Source organism: Sapajus apella, unplaced genomic scaffold (assembly GCF_009761245.1).
Source record: "Sapajus apella isolate SASKATOON/1434 unplaced genomic scaffold, GSC_monkey_1.0 scaffold29, whole genome shotgun sequence".
Classification (NCBI taxonomy): Eukaryota; Metazoa; Chordata; class Mammalia; order Primates; family Cebidae; genus Sapajus; species Sapajus apella.
This window is the reverse complement of record NW_022436969.1, coordinates 5,649,085-5,667,598: the sequence shown is the minus strand read 5'-3', so window position 1 is coordinate 5,667,598 and position 18,514 is coordinate 5,649,085. Positions and strand designations below refer to the sequence as shown.

Genomic DNA, 18,514 nt, shown 5'->3' with positions numbered 1-18,514 from the left:
TAGCCCCTTGATACTCAAAGTGTGGACTTTGGAACCGTATCAGGAGCACAGTGTAATAGCTTGTTGGAAATGCAGAATCTTAGGCCCCACCCACTGTGCAGAGGATTGAACATCCTCTCTCGTCTTTCCAGAACAGCTTTCACTGAGCTTCTTAGAGAAATGTTGACAGGATATTGATGTTGTAAACATTTTCAATCAGAACCTACATTTTAACAAGATCCCTCAGTGATTCGTGTCCATATTTACGGTTGAAAAGTACACAGACCTTTTATTTCCTAACTGCTTTTGGGTACCTCAGTTGGCCTAAATTCACAAAGCCTTTTAGTCACCAAACTGTGGTGTCTCTATTGCATCCTTTTCCTACTTTTCCACTTGTCAATCCTTCTTTGACTTTGATAATATGGCTAATCTTCCAAAAGCCACCCTTTATTTTGGCAGCTTTCCAGAATTCTTTACAAAACCCACTGTGCAGAGGATTGAACATCCTCTCTCGTCTTTCCAGAACAGCTTTCACTGAGCTTCTTAGAGAAATGTTGACAGGATATTGATGTTGTAAACATTTTCAATTTAGTCCTTAGTCTGATCTTTTATGCACTTGAATTGTTAGGGCAAATTGCTTTTATCTTCATACCTATCATATATCTCTCCAATCTCACAATCCGCAAATTGGCAACCCAAGTTTAGGAAGTCTTTTTTTTTTTTGAGACAGACTCTCCCTCTGTCACCCAGGCTGGCGTGCAGTGGCATGATCTTGACTCACTGCAACCTCTGCCTCCCGGGTTCAAGCAATTCTTCTGCCTCGGCCTCCTGAGTATCTGGGACTACAGGCACATGCCATCATGCCCAGCTAATTTTTGTATTTTTAGTAGAGATGAGGTTTCGCCATATCGGCCAGGCTGGTCTCAAACTCCTGACCTTGTGATCCATTGGCCTTGGTCTCGAAAGTGCTGGGATTACAGGCATGAGCCACCGTGCCTGGCCCAGGAACCTTTTTTTAAAGTAACATTTGTGACCAATCAGGAGTGTTTCTTCCCCAGAATAACCTGAAGGCTTTCTTCCATGTTCTTTTCAAGCTTCCACTTTTTTACTCTTCCTTATCAACAGAGATGGATCAATGTTTCCCATTCTCCATGATTTTGTTGGAAGGCTGCAAAGGGTATCGACATGAGGGCATATACCCTCCAATATTTTGCTTTCAGAAAAAGGAGGCAAGGCCAGGAATGGTAGCTCATGCCTATAATCCCAGCACTTTGGGAGGCCGAGGTGGGTGGATCGCGAGGTTAGGAGATCTAGACCATCCCAGCCAACAGGGTGAAACCCCATATCTACTAAAAATGCAAAAAAAAAAAAAAAATCAGTTGGGTGTGGTGGCACAAGGCTGAGGCAGGAGAATCCCTTGAACCCAGGAGGCGGAGGTTGCAGTGAGCCCAGATTACATCACTGCACTCCAGCCTGACGACAGAGCAAGATTCCATCTCAAAAAAAGAAAGAAAGAAAACAAAAAGGGAGACAAATACAAACCCCGCTGCATGAGGCTCATTGTCACATGTTCCAAAAGGTTGAATTATGGTAAAGTCCAATCACCCGCTAACGGTAACCAGCATATCAACCAAAAGGTTAAAGTCAGCATTATAGCTGAGCCAGCCTCTAGAGATTCTTCTCCTTCTCTCTCAAAATATGCTGGCTTTTCAGCTGCCATCATGATTACATTCAATATAAGATTTTGCTACATAGGGTTTGTTTTTATTTCTAGTTTGTATTTCAGTATAGCCATGACTTTCACAATCTCAAGATCATGTATCACCTGAGAAAATAATGAGCCAAAATGTTTGAATCCAGGAGAAATTTCTACAAAGCTGTCTTTTGACTTTCTATTCACACACGTGAGGTGTTTCTTGTCATCGGATAATAATCTGAGAAACAACATCTGCCCATATCCACTACTTGGCTTCAAACTGCACACTACTTTAATATGTTAAACATTCCTTTATTCGATAAATATTTATCGAGTGCCTATTACACGCAAGGAACAAAAGAACAAAGGAATAATTCTTACAGCTAAGTTATTTTGTCTTGTTTCTTCAAGATTTTTCTTCTCAAATGCATCACAAGGGCCTCCCATCCAATTTGAAATGTCTCTGTGGCTGTCCCCACTCCTGGAAGTACTCACGTCAGCCCTGGGAACACTATCAATTCAGGAGAGGCCTTGAATATGGCTTTTCAACTCCCCATGGAAGCACTCTCCCAACCATCTAAATGAGCACAGCTCTTGATGGCAAATCAAACATAATTTTAGTTAATATGTTTCTTAGTCATCCCATTTTAATTTTTTGCCCTCCTCCCTCCACGGGCCATTTCTCATAAGACTTCCAATGGTATGAACAATTTCCCAGCCCCTTGAAACTCTATGTGCTTAGCACTGTGGGACCTAATCAGGTTTTCTAAGCAGCACCACGCTGTGTTCTCAGCACTCTGGGGCAGCGGAAGACAGCTCTAAACTAAACTGGGGGCAAATACGTTTTCCCTTCCCTCTTCCCAAGTCCGTAGTCGGCTCTCAACAAGTTTGCTTCTGATATAGCAGCAAATGTGGCTCATGTCTGTAATCAAAGCACTTTGGGAGGCCAAGGAGGGTGGATCACTTGAGGTAGGGTGTCTGAGAACAGCCTGGTTAACATGGCAAAACCCCATGTCTACTAAAAATACAAAAATTAGCAGGGTGTGGTGGTGGGTACCTGTAGTCCCAGCTACTCAGGAGGCTGAGGCAGGAGAATCGCTTGAACCTGAGAAGCAGAGGTTGCAGCCATAAAACCTTAACCTCATATTGAGAATCACTGCCCTCAAGACACATCCAAAGATGCTGAGAGATTTCTGATATCCAACAGGGATTTGCAAGAGACAAAGGAAGGCGCACCCAAGACAGAAGGTCTCTGTGCTGAATGCTGGATTTGCATGTCATTTGCTGAGCAGAGACATGCACATGAGAAAATAAAATCTCATTTTGACGAAAGCCCTGTCACTTTAAGCTATCTCCCCGAATGTGGACTATTTGTCCAACTGAGATGTTCTTTATTCTCCTCAATGCTCCCTGGTAAATTTTTTCTTTTGTATATAGTAACTTTTTGGTTTCTGAGCCTTTTTTTCTAAGCTTGCCTAGAGCTTCATACAACCACTTTTATAAAGGAGGATTACCAAGAGAGAATATGCAAACAGAATTATAAAGTTTAGACAAATGCTGACTGATTCTAAAACTAGAATCAAGTTGGAGCCAGCCATTACAATCTAGAAAAACAAACCTCATTTATAATAATAGGATGCTCTGATACAGTTCCTACTTTATACTTTGTAAATTAGGCTGCTGTGCTCATTAGTCACCCCTCAGGGTTGGCGAGAAGAGCACTGGTGCCCCAGGTAATATTTTTTGGCAACCCCTCCCCAAAACAACAAAGCCAGTCCCCCACCGCTCTCTCCTCTCCATTCCTCAGGTCGCCCTATCTCTCTAATTGGTATTCATCCAATGCTGAACAGTAGCTATCAGTACTTGATGATTAACAGCCTTGTGAGACCTTATGATAGCAGCAAGAGTTGGCTCTTGTATCCACCATTTAAAAGGGATGCTTGAATGTGAGATTCTTGTTTCAAAGAGGTACAGATGGATGCCATTGTGTTGCCACCATCTGAATGGGTAGCAGGAGCAAGGGATGTGTGGTTTCAATGAAGTGAAGAGAAACACCAGAATCCCACTGCAGTGTTCCCCCCACACCGCCATGTCCTGGGGAACTTTTAAAGCTTGATCTGAGTCTGCATCACTCAAACATGAATCACCCACTTGATTGTTTAGTGTTGAAATTCCCCTTTGCATTTCAAAGGGCCTTATGATCCTCACTTTTCCCACATTCTGATTTCTGTGCAATCACACCCCTTTTACTCTCACCAACCCCAAATTCAGAATTCCTAACTTCCTATCTTATAACACCTTCACTGACTCATAGGAAATTGGATGTTCATCTATACTGATAGACTAACTAGACAGCAGCCCAGAGGTACATGCAGAAATCGACTTCTCTTCTGAATGGTCCTGAAAGTCTCTAGTTACAAAGAAGTTTGCATGTCAGGATTATGCTTCCACCATATGGGGCTCTTTGCTTTGCACTGGAATTGGGCACAGGATTTCAGAAACATGTTTTGAATCTCATGGAACTACCAAGTATTGTTTGGATTACGCCAGATTTTACAAGCCATGGAGTAAATTGTAAATACTTCTGGATACTGGTGCACATTTTATAAATAATTCTGGCAGGGTTTTAATTCTCTAGGACTTCAGGGGTTTGTTATATTTAATTTTGTATTATTTGTTCATTTCCATGTGGCCTTATTTCTGCAAACACAATTTCTTGAAAAATGGAATTAAGTCCAGATTTGGCAAATACAGAAGGATGATTTGTAACATTTCTCTTATAAATTGGTTCTGAGCAAAGGCAAAATGAACTCATTTATACTTAGTAAAACATCATTGTAAATTTATACATAAACATTGAAAAGCAAATTGATATTTTAGATTTCGTCAGTCTCTATAGCTGCTATTGTAGCATCTCTTCAGGGTGACAAGGACTCTCTCTTATGGTCAGTTTTAGACCCAGAACCCCACAGGGTCAATATGTTTGACTAGAGGAGGCAATGACTAAATGCCCCAGTAACAAGTTCACTTCAGTAGAACTATTTCTTTTCAGAGTACTTCATACTTAACTACCTGCATTGATTCTGCAGAGTGACCCAAGGAGAGAGAAAATGGCTCTACTCCTTTTTTTTTTTTTAAGAGACAGAGTCTCACTCTGGAGTGCAGTGACAAGATCATAGTTCACTGCAGCCTCGACCTCCTTGGCTCAAGTGATCTTCCCACTTCAGCCTCCCAAAGTGTTGGAATTATAGTCATGAGCCACTGTGCCTGGCCAGTACTACCTGTTTAAAAAAATTCAGAGCTGGCCGGGCATGGTGGCTCATGCCTGCAATCCCAGCACTTTGGGAGGCCGAAGCGGGCAGATCAGGAGGTCAAGAGATCGATACCATCCTGGCCAACATGGTGAAACCTGTCTCTACTAAAAATACAAAAATTAGCAGGACATGGCGGCATGCACCTGTAGTCCCAGCTACTTGGGAGGCTCAGGCAAGAGAATTGCTTGAACTGGGAGGCAGAGGTTGCAGTGAGTCAAGATCACACCGCTGTACTCCAATCTGGCGACAGAGTGAGACTCCATCCCAAAAAAAAAAAAAATTCTGAGCTGTTCATATGATTATGTTCTCTCTGCCTAAAATACTCTTGAAACAGATATCACGATGGGAGCCCTTCCCTGGCCACCTGTTTAAAATTGTAACTCCTCTAGCCTGAAATACCAGTCCTCCTTTTCTGCTTTATTCTTTCCCAGGCCACTGCACACACACATCCACACACGCACGTACACACACGCAGACACTTGCACACACACACACACATGCACACACGCACACCTTACCAGGCATCTCCTTGAGTAAACAGATTTTTGTCTTTTTAAAAGTTCACTCTACAAAAATAAAAAAATAAAGTTCACTCTGAAGTTTTGAAGATCACTTTGAAGTTCCCCAGTTTCTAGAGTAGTGCCTAGTACAGGAGACACACTCAAGAAGTATTTGTTGAATAATAATCAAATGAATGCAAACTCACAAACAACATATATACAAAAACACACACTGTGTGTTACAACCACATCTTCAGTGTAGAGCCTACACTTCAATATTCACTTTTCCCCTAGACTTTGTCTCATCAGGACTAAGCCTGCATTTGATCCTGCATTTGATAATTTTTTTTAATCTGCTTTCATCTCTATAGAAAAGTTTGAGGTGGGAGAAAATGCATTTCCTGAATTCCGCACTTGACTGGAAGTAATTAGCCAAGCTTCTTATATGACTACCCAATGGCTTGATTTCCTCAATAGCATCCCCCTTCAAGTCCTTCAGGATGGACTTCCTCTCTCCACCAGGCCACACACCACCACTGCAATTCTTGCTCAATCACTAAATCCAAATGGACAATTCTTTGTCTCTTTTATTTGAGACAGAGTCTCGGTCTGTTGCCAGGCTGGAGTGCAGTGGCGAGATCTTGGCTCACTGAAACCTCTGCCTCCCAGGTTCAAGCCATTCTCCTGCCTCAGCCTCCCAAGTAGCTGGGATTATAGGCGGACGCCACCACGCCCACCTAATTTTTTTATATTTTTAGTAAAGACGGGGTTTCACTGTGTTAGCCAGGATGGTCTCGATCTCCTGACCTCCTGATCCGCCCACCTCAGCCTCCCAAAGTGCTGGGATTACAGGTGTGAACCACCATGCCCAGCCACCTCTCTTTTTTACTTTTTTTCTTCCTTCCCTCCCTCCCTTCCTTTTTTTCCTTCCTTCCTCCCTTCCTTCCTCCTTTCCTTTTCCTCTTTTGTAGCCAACATGCCACATTTGCTGGGTTGGCAGCTCACTTCATTGCATACATCTTCCTTCCTGGCTTTTAAATGCTGCCTCCCTGATTTCTGGCTAATCTTCAGCCGGCTTTGCACATCCATTAAATGTTAGAGTAGTCAGGACTCGACCTACCGCCTATAACCAATGACTCCCACATGTCCGCCTGCAGCTCAGCTCTTGCCTCTCAGTTTCACACTTGTATTTCTACCTGCTCATATGCCACCTCCCCTTGCTGTCCCACAGCCCCCACCCCCAAGGCCCACATATCCAGAACTGGCCTGCTTGTCTCCACGTTCTCTCACAGGAGGGCTTCGCCATCTACCCGCTTGACCAGTTGAAAACCTTGGCCCTTCCTCTCATCCTCAAACTACCTTCACGTGAGAGTAGTCAGCAAACCAGGGGACAAAGGCAGAGGCTTTACAGGAGCAGAGCAAAGCCGGGCTCGAACCTAAATTCTGTGAGATCTTGGGCAAATCACTTACATTCTCTGAGCCTTAACTTTCTCACATGTAAAGTGGAGATATTTATTATCTAATAACAGTACCTGGCTTTAAATTTGTCACAAGGCCTCATTTAATCATTTTACCAAAAGGTACACATCAGGTGCTATGCTAGGCAGTAGGATTTAACAGTGAACAAAGTAAGTTGCTGCTCTCTGGAACACGTGAGATAATGAGTTACAGCTTTTTATCCTTAATCTAACAGTGCTCAGAACACAGAGAATGGTTTCCATTCTCAGCAAATGGAAGCTATTTGTATTATTAGCCCAGTCACTGTGATCTATTAAATCTACCCTATCAATACCTAGTAAATCCATACCAACCCCCTTCTTCCCGCCCCCCCCCCCACCCCACCTCAGTTCAGGCTCTAAATATTTTTTGCCTGAATTATTTGCTGGAATTTCTCACCTTCTAAAAGGTTTTCCAGGCCAGGCGCAGAGGCTCACACCTGTAATCACAGCACTTTGGGAGGCCAAAGTGGGCAGATCACCTAAGGTCAGGAGTTCAGGACCCGTCTGGCCAACATGGCAAAACCCCATTTCTACCAAAAATACAAAAATTAGCATGGTGTGGTGGTGCACACCTATAGTCCCAGCTACTCGGGAGGCTGGGGCAGGAGATTCATTTGAACCCAGGACGGGGAGGTTGCAGTGAACCGAGATTGCGCCACTGCACTCCAGCCTGGGTGACAGAGCGAGACTCCGTCTCAAAAAAAAAAAAAGTTTTCCTACTACCATTCATACTACAGTGTTCATGCAAATATTTAAGCACCTACCTTGTGTTAAGCAGTATTTTAAAATCTGAGGACATGACAATGAACAAAACGACGCAAAAAAATTCTTGCTGTCATGGAAGTCACATCCAAGTGGGACATACTTACCTCACTTTAAGTCATTCTCCACAATGTATCAGAATGAATGATGGTCCGAACTTATGCTCAACCTTCAGGCCTCAGCTGAAATGCCATGTGTTTTTCCTCACCCCCCAAACAGGTTGGGTGCCCAGGACAGCTGTCCCCATAGTGTCCTGTCTTCCTGCATTATGGTCTTCATCACTCTTGAAACTTTTAAGGACAAAGTTCAAACTGTGTGCAAGATATGATCTGTAGTCTTTGTGACTGCTTATAGACCCAGCTTATGTCCTGCATCTGTCCCCACCATAGCAACTTACCAATTCCCCAAATACATGGCATGCTCTCAGCTCTCTGGGCTGAATGTTCATACAGGAATGAATATTTCTTGAGGCCTCTTATGAGACAAATGTGGTACCAGGAACTTTTAATATATCACTTCATTTAGTCCTCAAAACAGCCTATCTCAGTCAGAAGTTTTGTTTTTATATCAAGGGACAGAAACCAGTTTATGCATAAAGGAGACCTACTGATTAATAACAGAAGAGTCCAGGGGTAAAATTGGTGTCAGGCTTGGCCTCATTGCGGAAAGAGCAAGAATCTTGAGGCCTGATTTTCCTTTTCCCACTTCTGAGCTCCGGTTTCCTTATATTGGCTCCAAACTTCCTATGCCCAATATCATTGGAGGTTCAAAATTCTCCGGAAGAAAAGAGAAAACTCAAAAAAAGAGAATTCGAACCAAAGTCTGAAAATGGAGTCTGGCTGGCCCTCTCCTGTGTCCATTCCTGAACCAACAGACGCAAGGCACGGATTGCCCTGTGTCCAAGACACATACCTCCCCTCGAAGCTGAGAGTGAACTCCGAGGTTCCCCCACAGATGAGAGATGGTTTCCCCAAAGCAAAATTAGCATACAGTATAATCAAAAAGAGGGGAAATAATAACAAAAATAACCGTCACCTATTCATGAAAATCATGATCACAAATAACCCCTCTCTTCCCCAACACTGCCTCCTGCTTTTTTTTTAGTTTTGGCAATTAAAGTGCACAAAGATTAAGACGCTTGCCTAGAATCAGAGGCCAGTTCTCTTTGGTGTGGCCACTGCTTCTTCATGCCTCTCTTTCCTTTACTTAGAATGGTCTTATCCTGTCTTCTCACCTGTCCAACTCCCAAAGGTGTTTTGAAACTCAGCTCAAGTGTGACTTTTAAAGCCTTCACATATACATCTTCTGTACTACGCAAGCTGATAAACTCACACTTCACTGAGCACCCTCTTACTCCCATAACTCCCTGTATATTCCTCCATAAGCCTCGACTTTTGTTTGTCTCTGCAGAAAGCTGTGACTTAGGCCGGAAATGGTGGCTCACGCCTATAATCCTAGCACTTTGGAAAGCCGAGGCGGGCGGATCACTTGAGGTCAGGAGTTCAAGACCACCCTGGCCAACATGGTGAAATCCCATCTCTACTAAAATACAAAGAAATTAGTTGGGTGTGATGGTGCATGCCTGTAATCCCAGCTACTTGGGAGGCTGAGGCAGGAGAATTGCTTGAACCCGGGAGGCAGAAATTTCAGTAAGCAGAGATAGTGCCACTGCACTCCAGCCTGGGCAACAAAGTGAGACTCTGTCTCAAAAGAAAACTGTGACTTATTCATCTGTCAACCCCCAGTGCCCAGTACAGTGGTTAATAAGTTTGATTAATAAAATTACGATAATGTGGTGCTTTAATTCCACAAAACCATAAAAGATAGCTCATCGGCTCCATTATCCACAAGGAAAACTGAAGCTCTGAGAAGTTACTCTCATCTCACAGGCTCTTGGGTTCTGAGTCACCCCGGGCTGGTGCTGGGCTGGATAACCAAGCTAAAAGAGGCTCAGAGGGAAGTGAGTCTGAATTGCAGTGAAGTGAGTGTGAATCTATGTAAACAATGTTCAGAGTTAAGAGAGGAACAAGACAGAAAAATAGAATGCTTGGGAGCAAGTGGGCATCAACTAAGCAAGGAAAGTTCTGGATAACAGCCACAAATATAAATCGCGTCCAAGACTTATATTTACTACCAAGTGGGTGGGATTGGTCAGGAAATGTTGAAGCCAGGGCTCACGTGGAGGTCCTGTCCTTCAACGCCAAATGCTGTTTACATCGTTTTTAAAGGTATAAAGCTCTTTGCTTACCTTAATCCACTTTTATGGGTTGTAGATGTCATTCTCATCAAGAATTTAATAACTTTCCTGTATTATTCAATCTTGGAAGAAGATTCAGAATCAATCATTTCCATCTTTATGTTAGCAGCAAAATGGCAGGCAAGGTAGACAGAGAATTAGGGGGCACATCACTTCAACTGCCATAGCAATCAGAGTGCACCCTGACTCCTCTGGAATCCAGCAGGGCCATCCCCTGCTGCCCAGTCTTGCCGGGTACAGAGGATCCCAGTACCCAGAAGAGCTGCCTAAGACCCGACTGCTGAGATCAGACCATTTGTTCTGACCAACCCGTCCAGGAAGGCGCTGATAACAGTGGGCAAGAAAACTGCCTTCCAGGAAGGGCAAGTTATTCAGAGAAAACGATCCTTTGTTTCCTAGAAGAAGGTAAAAATGATTCACAAGAGAGGGAAACATGAATAAACATGACACAATGACAATATTTTGGCCTATAATAATGTGATTTGGAGGGCTTTTTTATGATTCCTGTTTTGAGAGAACTATTTTAAAGTCTTTCACTGGCCAGGCAGACCTAGTACCGTTAGCTAGGCCGATTAATTTTACATCTGTTCTAACATAAATAGCCAACAGGCATATTATTTCCGGACTCCTAAAGGTTAGTGAATAACAGTGGAATTAATTCTTAGTACATATGAAAACAAACATGTTCTCCCACTACTTATGTTCCATTGTGTTATTTTTTTTAAATAGATGACACTTAGCAGAGCTTCCATTTACAGTCCCTGGTTTCCTACGAAGGCAACATGATCCTTTGGAAATTTGGAACTACAAGGTTTTGGAATTTGTATTACAAGGATGCTACAAAATTATGAAATTCACCAAAACTGTCACCCTGGATTTGGTTTGGATAAGCTCCTAATAACATAACAATTCCAGCCTTGTTAACGTTCAGTTTTCCTCATGGATTTACCCTGAGACTAGATTCTCTATCCAAGCCTAACCCAACTGGGGAAAGAGGCTATATATATTTTTAAATATCACATTTCATTACTTTACATTGAATTGAATACTATTCAAATAGAAAGAATAGAAGAATATCTCTGGAAGCCTAGGCCTTCAGAGAATATCAAGATGAATTAATTATTGTCCTTGCCCCCAAGAAGTATATAAAAGAGGCTAAGACAGTAGGCTGTGATCACTTATATGTGAGAGCTTCATTCAAAATACAATGTGGATTCAAAAGAAAAAGATGGGTTGAGAGACAGACGTTGATGCAATTGAGAAGAGCCTTGAAAGATTTTAATAGGAATCTATGGGGGTAGGGAGGAGAAGAATAGAAAGTTGAGAATGTCCCGGAGGGCAGGAATCCATAGGACACTCTTACTGTTGATTTAGAAAAACTGCATGACTTGGCTGGACACAGTGGCTCATACCTGCAATCCCAACATTTTGGGAGGCCGAGGCGGGAGGCCAGGAGTTTGAGGCCAGTCTGGCCAACGTGGTAAAACTCCGTCTCTACTAAAAATACAAAACTTAACTGGGCATGGTGGTGTATGCCTGTAATCCCAGCTACTGGGGAGACTGAGGCAGGAGAATTGCCTGAACCGGGGAGGCAGAGATTGTTGTTTAGTTGAGATCATGCCACTGCACTCGGGCCTGGGAGACAGAGCAAGACTCTGTATCAAAAACACACACATACACACACAACAACAACAAAAACTGCATGACTTATCTTTCCCTGCAAAAACAAATGGAGTATTAAAACTGCTTCACAGATTTTTCACATTTTGTTTTGTTTTAATCATCACTGCTATTGATCACAAATCAGTAAGCAAATCCTTAAATCTGTGAACATAATAATCAATAGAATCTGAATAAGTCAAGCTAGGTTAATGGCTAATGTGAATACAGTGGATATTCTATTAATGATTCAATTTGTTATCTGCCAATTGACCCCAAAGTTGTGGTCCGGGTATAGACAGCATTAGACAAGGAGAGCTCCAAGTCAGAACTCACCCCTCAGTTCATGCACACATATTAGGTAAAGCCACCACCTCCACTTTCCCAACAGGTTTTTCAGTAACCACGCCCCTGAGAAATACTAGTAGTAACTATTTATTAGTGAAGTTTCATCATACTTTGTGCATCTTTCCTTTCCCTTTTCTTCAGCAATATTGCAGAGGAAAAGCAAGCTTAACATAATATACATGATGATAACCCAGCAGAATGAACCGTAACCGAGGAGAACGGCTTCATCTAAGTACAAGAGATGCAACGGCTCTACTTGGACTCAGACATCCTCAAATGAACACATTCTCTATCCCTTTAGGTTGTCCTGCCTGGAAAATAGGGCTAATTCAACTAACCTAGATAACACGATGGGAAGATTAGCTATTCGGGGTTCACTGAGTGCGTTCAATATGAAAAGCACGACGGATGTCACAAACAGAGGGCTGCGACTTCAGGGGAGACAATAAACAACAGGCGCAAATGAACTTTTAAAAAACAAAAGCCCTATTCTCATGCAAATACTCAAGAATAAAGGCTATGGAAAGAAAGCGGCAGGAAATATAAATAAAAACAGAATAGTTTCCATGAGGACTTAGCAGATTTTATCAAGTTAATAAATTATTACAATAGAGCATATAAAATCAAACTCTTGCAGAATCAGACCAGAGACTATAATGTGTAGCTGCTGGGATTACTTGGTGGGAAGGATCTTATTGATTTTTATAGAGCATTGGATCTGGGAGATTTTAAAATTAGGCAAGGATGATGGCCCACTTTGGGTGGGAAAAGCTTAGAGAATCCCAAGGAAGAATATAGCCCAAGAAGAAGTCTCTGGAGGTACAGTTATTTTTAACCTTTCAGACCAACGTGACATAAGGAGAATTTTGAAAACTGAATGTCAAAAGGAAACATTTTATGAACTTCAGGATCCATTTCTCATTGTCATAACCATAGCACAGAATTTTAAAAGACAGGCAAAGTTTATTTACACTTAAATAGAGATTTGAGGAAAATAAAATCAAACTTGCTCTCTCATTTTTACCAGTATATGAGAGAACGAAGTTGGATAAATTTTCTTTTGGACTTTGATTAGACCAAGAAATCCTCATACAAAATAAAAACCATAAGCATTAAATACAAAACATATTAGGAGTGGATATGTCAAATTTAAAAATCAGTGGTGGCCAGGCACGGAGCCTCACGCCTGTAATCCCAACACTTTGGGGGGCTGAGGAGGGCAGATCACTTGAGAACAGGAGTTCGAGACCAGCCTGGCCAACATGGTGAAACCCCATCTCAACTTAAAATACAAAAATTAGCTGGGTGTGGTGGCACATGTCTGTAATCCCAGCTACTCAAGAGGCTGAGGCAGCAGAATTGCTTGAACCTGAGAGGTGGAGGTTGCAATGAGCCGAGATTGCACTACTGCACTCCAGCCTGGGTGACACAGTGAGACTCTGTCTCAAAAAAATAAAATAAATTAATATAAATAAAAATCAGTGGAAAATGTGTAGGAACACTGAGAACTACAAAAAAATATTTTATGTTTTAGTTAGCTATTGCCAAAAACAATGGTGCATAACAACCTACCACCAAAACCAGTGGCACACAACAAGCATTTGTTTTCATGATTCTATGAATCAAACAGGTGATTCTGTTTCACAAAGACTGTGTCCGCTCCATGTGTTTCTCATCCTCCTTGGAATAGCCAGCCTCAGGGGTCTAGGCTCAAAACCAGAATTCTCACCTAATTCTGTTAGCCAAAGTAAGGACTATGGACAAGCCCAAAGTCATGAGCATGGAAGTACACTCCATCCATGCCATGAGGATCCAGCAAGGGTAAAGAACTAAGAATTAAATCAAACACATTTTCTTTCAAAGTTACATATCAGCACAGCTCTGAAAAAAATGGTCCAGAGACAGAGATCAAGATGGACCTGAATACAGAGACACAAACTTTTAACAAACTATTCATAATGATGATGATTTCAATTTCCTTTTCATCTAAGTGTATATTTTCACTTGTGCATATAATAATTCTAATGCCTGACACTACTAACCTATTTTGTTATAACTGCTTAAAAAATCTACAGCAGCCAGGCACAGTGGCTCACGCCTGTAATCCCAGCACTTTGGGAAGCCGAGGTGGACAGATCAACTTGAGGTAGGGAGTTCAAGACCAGCCTGGTTAACATGATGAAGCCCCGTCTCTACTAAAAATATTTTAAAAATTAGCCAGGCGTGATGGCACGCACCTGTAGTCCCAGCTACTTGAGAGGCTGAGGCAGGAGAATCGTTTGAACCCAGGAGGCGAAGGTTGCAGTGAACCAAGATCACACCACTGCACTCCTGCCTGGGTAACACAGAGCAAGCCTCTGTCTAAAAAACTAAGGCATTTTTCTTTTTAAACTTGAAGAACTTCATAATGGTTCTATAATATGGAGAGATTAGATCCCATGAGATGCAATCCTCATATACTGAAAGGTTTTGAAACTGTTATTTCTGCAGACTACAAGTAAATTCTTAAAAAGGGTTCTACCATGTTACTGCCTCCATCCTTAGAGAGTAATTCCACTCCGTGTGAATTTTGGGAGCATTTCAAACTAAATGAGGAGTGGAGGCAGCAGCCCCCAGATTTATATTCCATATCCATTAACCCAATGAAATTCACAATAGGCTCTCGGAAGAGTTAACTCTCAAAAGAGTTAAAGACACACTTTTAAGCTCAATTACCCAGGGAATCTTTTCCATCTGCAATATCAACTGTCCCCATGCAAGTATTCCTCTCTTATCACCAGAATTATTAAAAATGGCTTCTTAAGATATAACTTTAACCAATCAGATAAAAATATCAGTAATTGGTAAAGAAACAAGCATTTTAACAATGTTGGCTAAGAAATTTATACAAGTTTTTTTTAAAAGCAATCTGGCAATGTATATGAAAGTTAGCTAGCTGATATGTGAAAATATGATATCCCTTGAAACACATTCTTTGCCCTCCTACTTCCAAAGATGGGGGTTACTCGCCCCTTCCCAGGCCAGGCTCCACCCCAAACCATTCTCACTCCTCTACTCCCAGTATAAGAAACTCAGCCTGTCCCTGATTAAGAATGGAGTCTGAGTATGAGGAAGACAGTTACAGTCACATCATGGGTCTCATTGAACAGTACGCAGCACCCCTGCCCCCAGCTATCTTTCTGGGGCTTCTGTGCAAAATCTACAAGCAGAAAAGTGACCTAGAGACTGCAGGGGTGGGGAAAGGAGGCTCTCAATAAAGAATTGTGTAATCTAAAAAAAAAAAGAATGGAGTCTGAATGAGGACAAGAGCCAATACCAATCTCTCTATCTAATTTCACTTATTGTGGGTATCTTTTTATAGGGTTTACCATATTTCTAAACCACAGGTCCCTAACTAGACTGCCTTCATGCACTTTTTTCATTCCCTTCTATATTCCCCCAGGGAAAATTTTTTTCCCACTATCCCTTCAAGAACCAATTCAAATGTTGCCTCCTTTATTTGAAGCCAGAGAAATTCTCCTCCTTGACTCATAAAATGCTTCACTGTCTTCTGATCTTCCCCACTACTTTGTACTCTGTCACTGCAGTGAGAATACACTGTCTTGCCCTGTAGTTTGTTGTGTACATGTCTGCCTTTTCAAAAGGTCATAAAAGACTCCAATAACTCTCTCACCATCACCCTCTGATGTATTACCCTTTTTTGCTTGCACCGAGCTTACCCAGCACAATCTCAACACTGGATCAAGCCAACTACCTGCCTTTTGCACTCCTACACTAGGACTGATGAAGAATGAATAACAATGCAAACTGCTGTCCTTACCCACTCTATGGTCTCCAACAGTAACTAGACCCTGAGCACTGTTCAGGGCCCTCCCCTCCCTTCACCTACTCCAAACTTGCCCACCCTAATCAAGCCCCCTACGCCCACCAGGACCTTCCCCACCCTGAGCAGTTAATTTGTATTACTCTTTGAGAGGGAGAGGCCACTCATCAGGAACTGTCTCATTTCCTTCTCCCATCTACACCTCTCCCCAGCTTATAGCAATGTACGTATCCACACTACAGAGGATGTGGTTGGTGCCCCACTCCAGTCCCCTTCATTGGCAGGTGCTGTTGTCCCTCAGCTGTTCTGAGTGCTGACTGTTTAAAATTCACAGTTACCCTCTCCCTTAGAGAACTGCCCTCAGCCAGACAGGATGCATCTAGCCTGGATGACTATTCCCTGCTCCCCGGATGGGCAGACCTTGGCCAGTGCATGGCCGGCACAAGGAGAAAGTCCAGTTTCCTGCCTCAAGGTGGGGATAACCTTGAGGTGCAGTTTGTGATGCAGCACCTCCCTCCAGGCTCAGACTGAAGTTAGTTTCTGGTGCAGATCGCACTCTGGGTTAGCTTTTTCCCCTGTTCTATCCCAATTCTCTCATTCCCCTTCTCCTGAGAGCATTTCCCCTGTATTAGTCCATTTTCATAATGCTATAAAGGACTTCCTGAGACTAGGAAATTTATAAAGGAAAGAGGTTTGACTTACAATTCAGAATGACTGGGGAGGCCTCAGGAAACTTATAATCATCGTGGAGGGCCAAGGGGAAGCAAGGCACCTACTTCACAAGGTGGCAGGAAGAAGTGCCTAGTGAAGGAGGAAGAGCCCCTTATAAAACCATCAGATCTCAGGAGAACTCAGTCATGAGAACAGCATGGGGGAAACCGCCCCCATGATCCAATCACCTCCACCTGGTCTCTCTCTTGGCGTATGGGGATTATGGGGATTACCATTCGAGATTTGGGTACAAAGCCTAACCATATCATCTCCCAAAATCACTTGAATAAGAATCTCTGTCCCAGGCTCTGCTCCCAGGGCACCCATGCTAAGGCACACACTGATGTTCATTTTCCTTCCCCTGTCAGTGTGGAAGAGATGATGCTTCCCCATCCAAGGCCAGTGTGCTCTGGATCCTCCTCTCTCTAGCCTCATCAGGGTTAGGGTTATGTCATCTATCCTGTCTCTTTCCTGGAACTTCCAATTTGGCTTTTTTTCACAGTCTCCTTCCGATGTGAATATCTATAACACTATCCTTTCTCAAACCTAAACAAAACTCCATCAGCCCTTTATCTCCCTTTTGCCTTCTTTCTTGCCTTCATAGAGAAGACATATTGAAAAAGCCATCTATAGCTATTCTTCTCAGTTTTTTACCTCCTAGGGTAGTGTAATTCTCCAAGATACAGTGTACTAGAGAAAGGATTTTAAGAGAAACATAAATTTAGTTTTGACATGTTAAATAAGTCTGAGATGCCTATTATATTAAATTTGAAATGTTGAATAGGCAATTGATAATAAGGGTCTCAAGAAGTGATGTGCTGGTAAATATTTAACTGGCTCTCCAGAGGGGGGGCCATGCACACATACAGATGTCCGTAAGTGTGTATATATTTTACTGATATGAAGGATGTTGCTATAGATTGAATGTCTGTGTCCCTCAAAAACTCATGTTGAAACTGAATTCCCAATGCAACAGTATGAAGAGGTGGGGGTCTTTAGAAGGTGATAGGCCATGAGGGCTCTGCCTGCATGGATAGGATTAGTGCCTTATAAACGGGATGGAGGGAGCAAGTCTGTCCCTTTTTCCCTCTGCTATGTGAGAATGCAGCAAGAAGGCACCATCTTGGAAGCAGAGAGCCAACCTTCACCAGACACTAAATCTGCTGGCATCTGGATCTTGGACTTCCCAGCCTTCAGAACTGTGAGGAATAAATTTCTACTATTTATAAATTATTTAGCCCAAAGTATAGCAATCTGAATGGACTAAGACAGATGTGTAGTACCTAATGTATGAATAATAAAATATACAATATACTTTATTGTAAATTCCACATCACCAATCAATTCTCACCGGATGTTTTTTGTTGACTTTTGCCAAACTCTTGTATCCACAGCCGATCTATGCTTGCAATTAATGAATGAGTGCAGTCACCACATGATGTTGGTTGATATTTATGTTTATGTTAAGGAGTAAGAGCAAGTGAAATGATGAAATTGTAGGCCAGAAGTGCTCTTGTTCTTCAATAACATGAGTAATTTTGTGCTGAATTGGATCACAGTTTTTGAATATTAGAAGAATATTTTAATTGTTTGTGTTCTTCATAATGTAACAGTTATAGGTATGACACACTATTCAGCTTAATCTACATTATTAACATTTTCTAGATCATTTTCTGAAGTCTAGACCATCAACAGAAATAATAAATGAAGCTCCAATTTGTAGCATTTCCCAATTTCCATAGTGTAAACATTCCCACTGCAGCAGTTTTCAAGTGACCAACATAACACCACTAAATGCCAAGTTGGAAGTGATGTATGACAGTATACATTAAATATTCTTTCTACAATACAGATGCAATAGACATACATAATCTCAAGAGCACTGGTAATAGGGAAATACAGCAAACTAGAAAATAATGAGTTTTAAGTATTTATTACCTTTGTCTTTTTTTTTTTTTTTTTTTTT

General features: G+C 42.1%; 1 protein-coding gene across 1 annotated transcript in view; it reads right to left on the bottom strand.

The window, feature by feature from the left end:
* Positions 1 to 11,787: 11,787 nt before the first annotated feature.
* Positions 11,788 to 18,514, bottom strand: part of SS18 (SS18 subunit of BAF chromatin remodeling complex) — a 100,660-nt gene continuing 93,933 nt past the window's right edge. Inside the window, exon 11 of the mRNA XM_032293150.1 lies at positions 11,788 to 11,831. Within this exon, the coding sequence (XP_032149041.1) occupies positions 11,826 to 11,831 (6 nt within the window). The 3' untranslated portion in view covers positions 11,788 to 11,825. The remainder of the gene's footprint in view (positions 11,832 to 18,514) is intronic.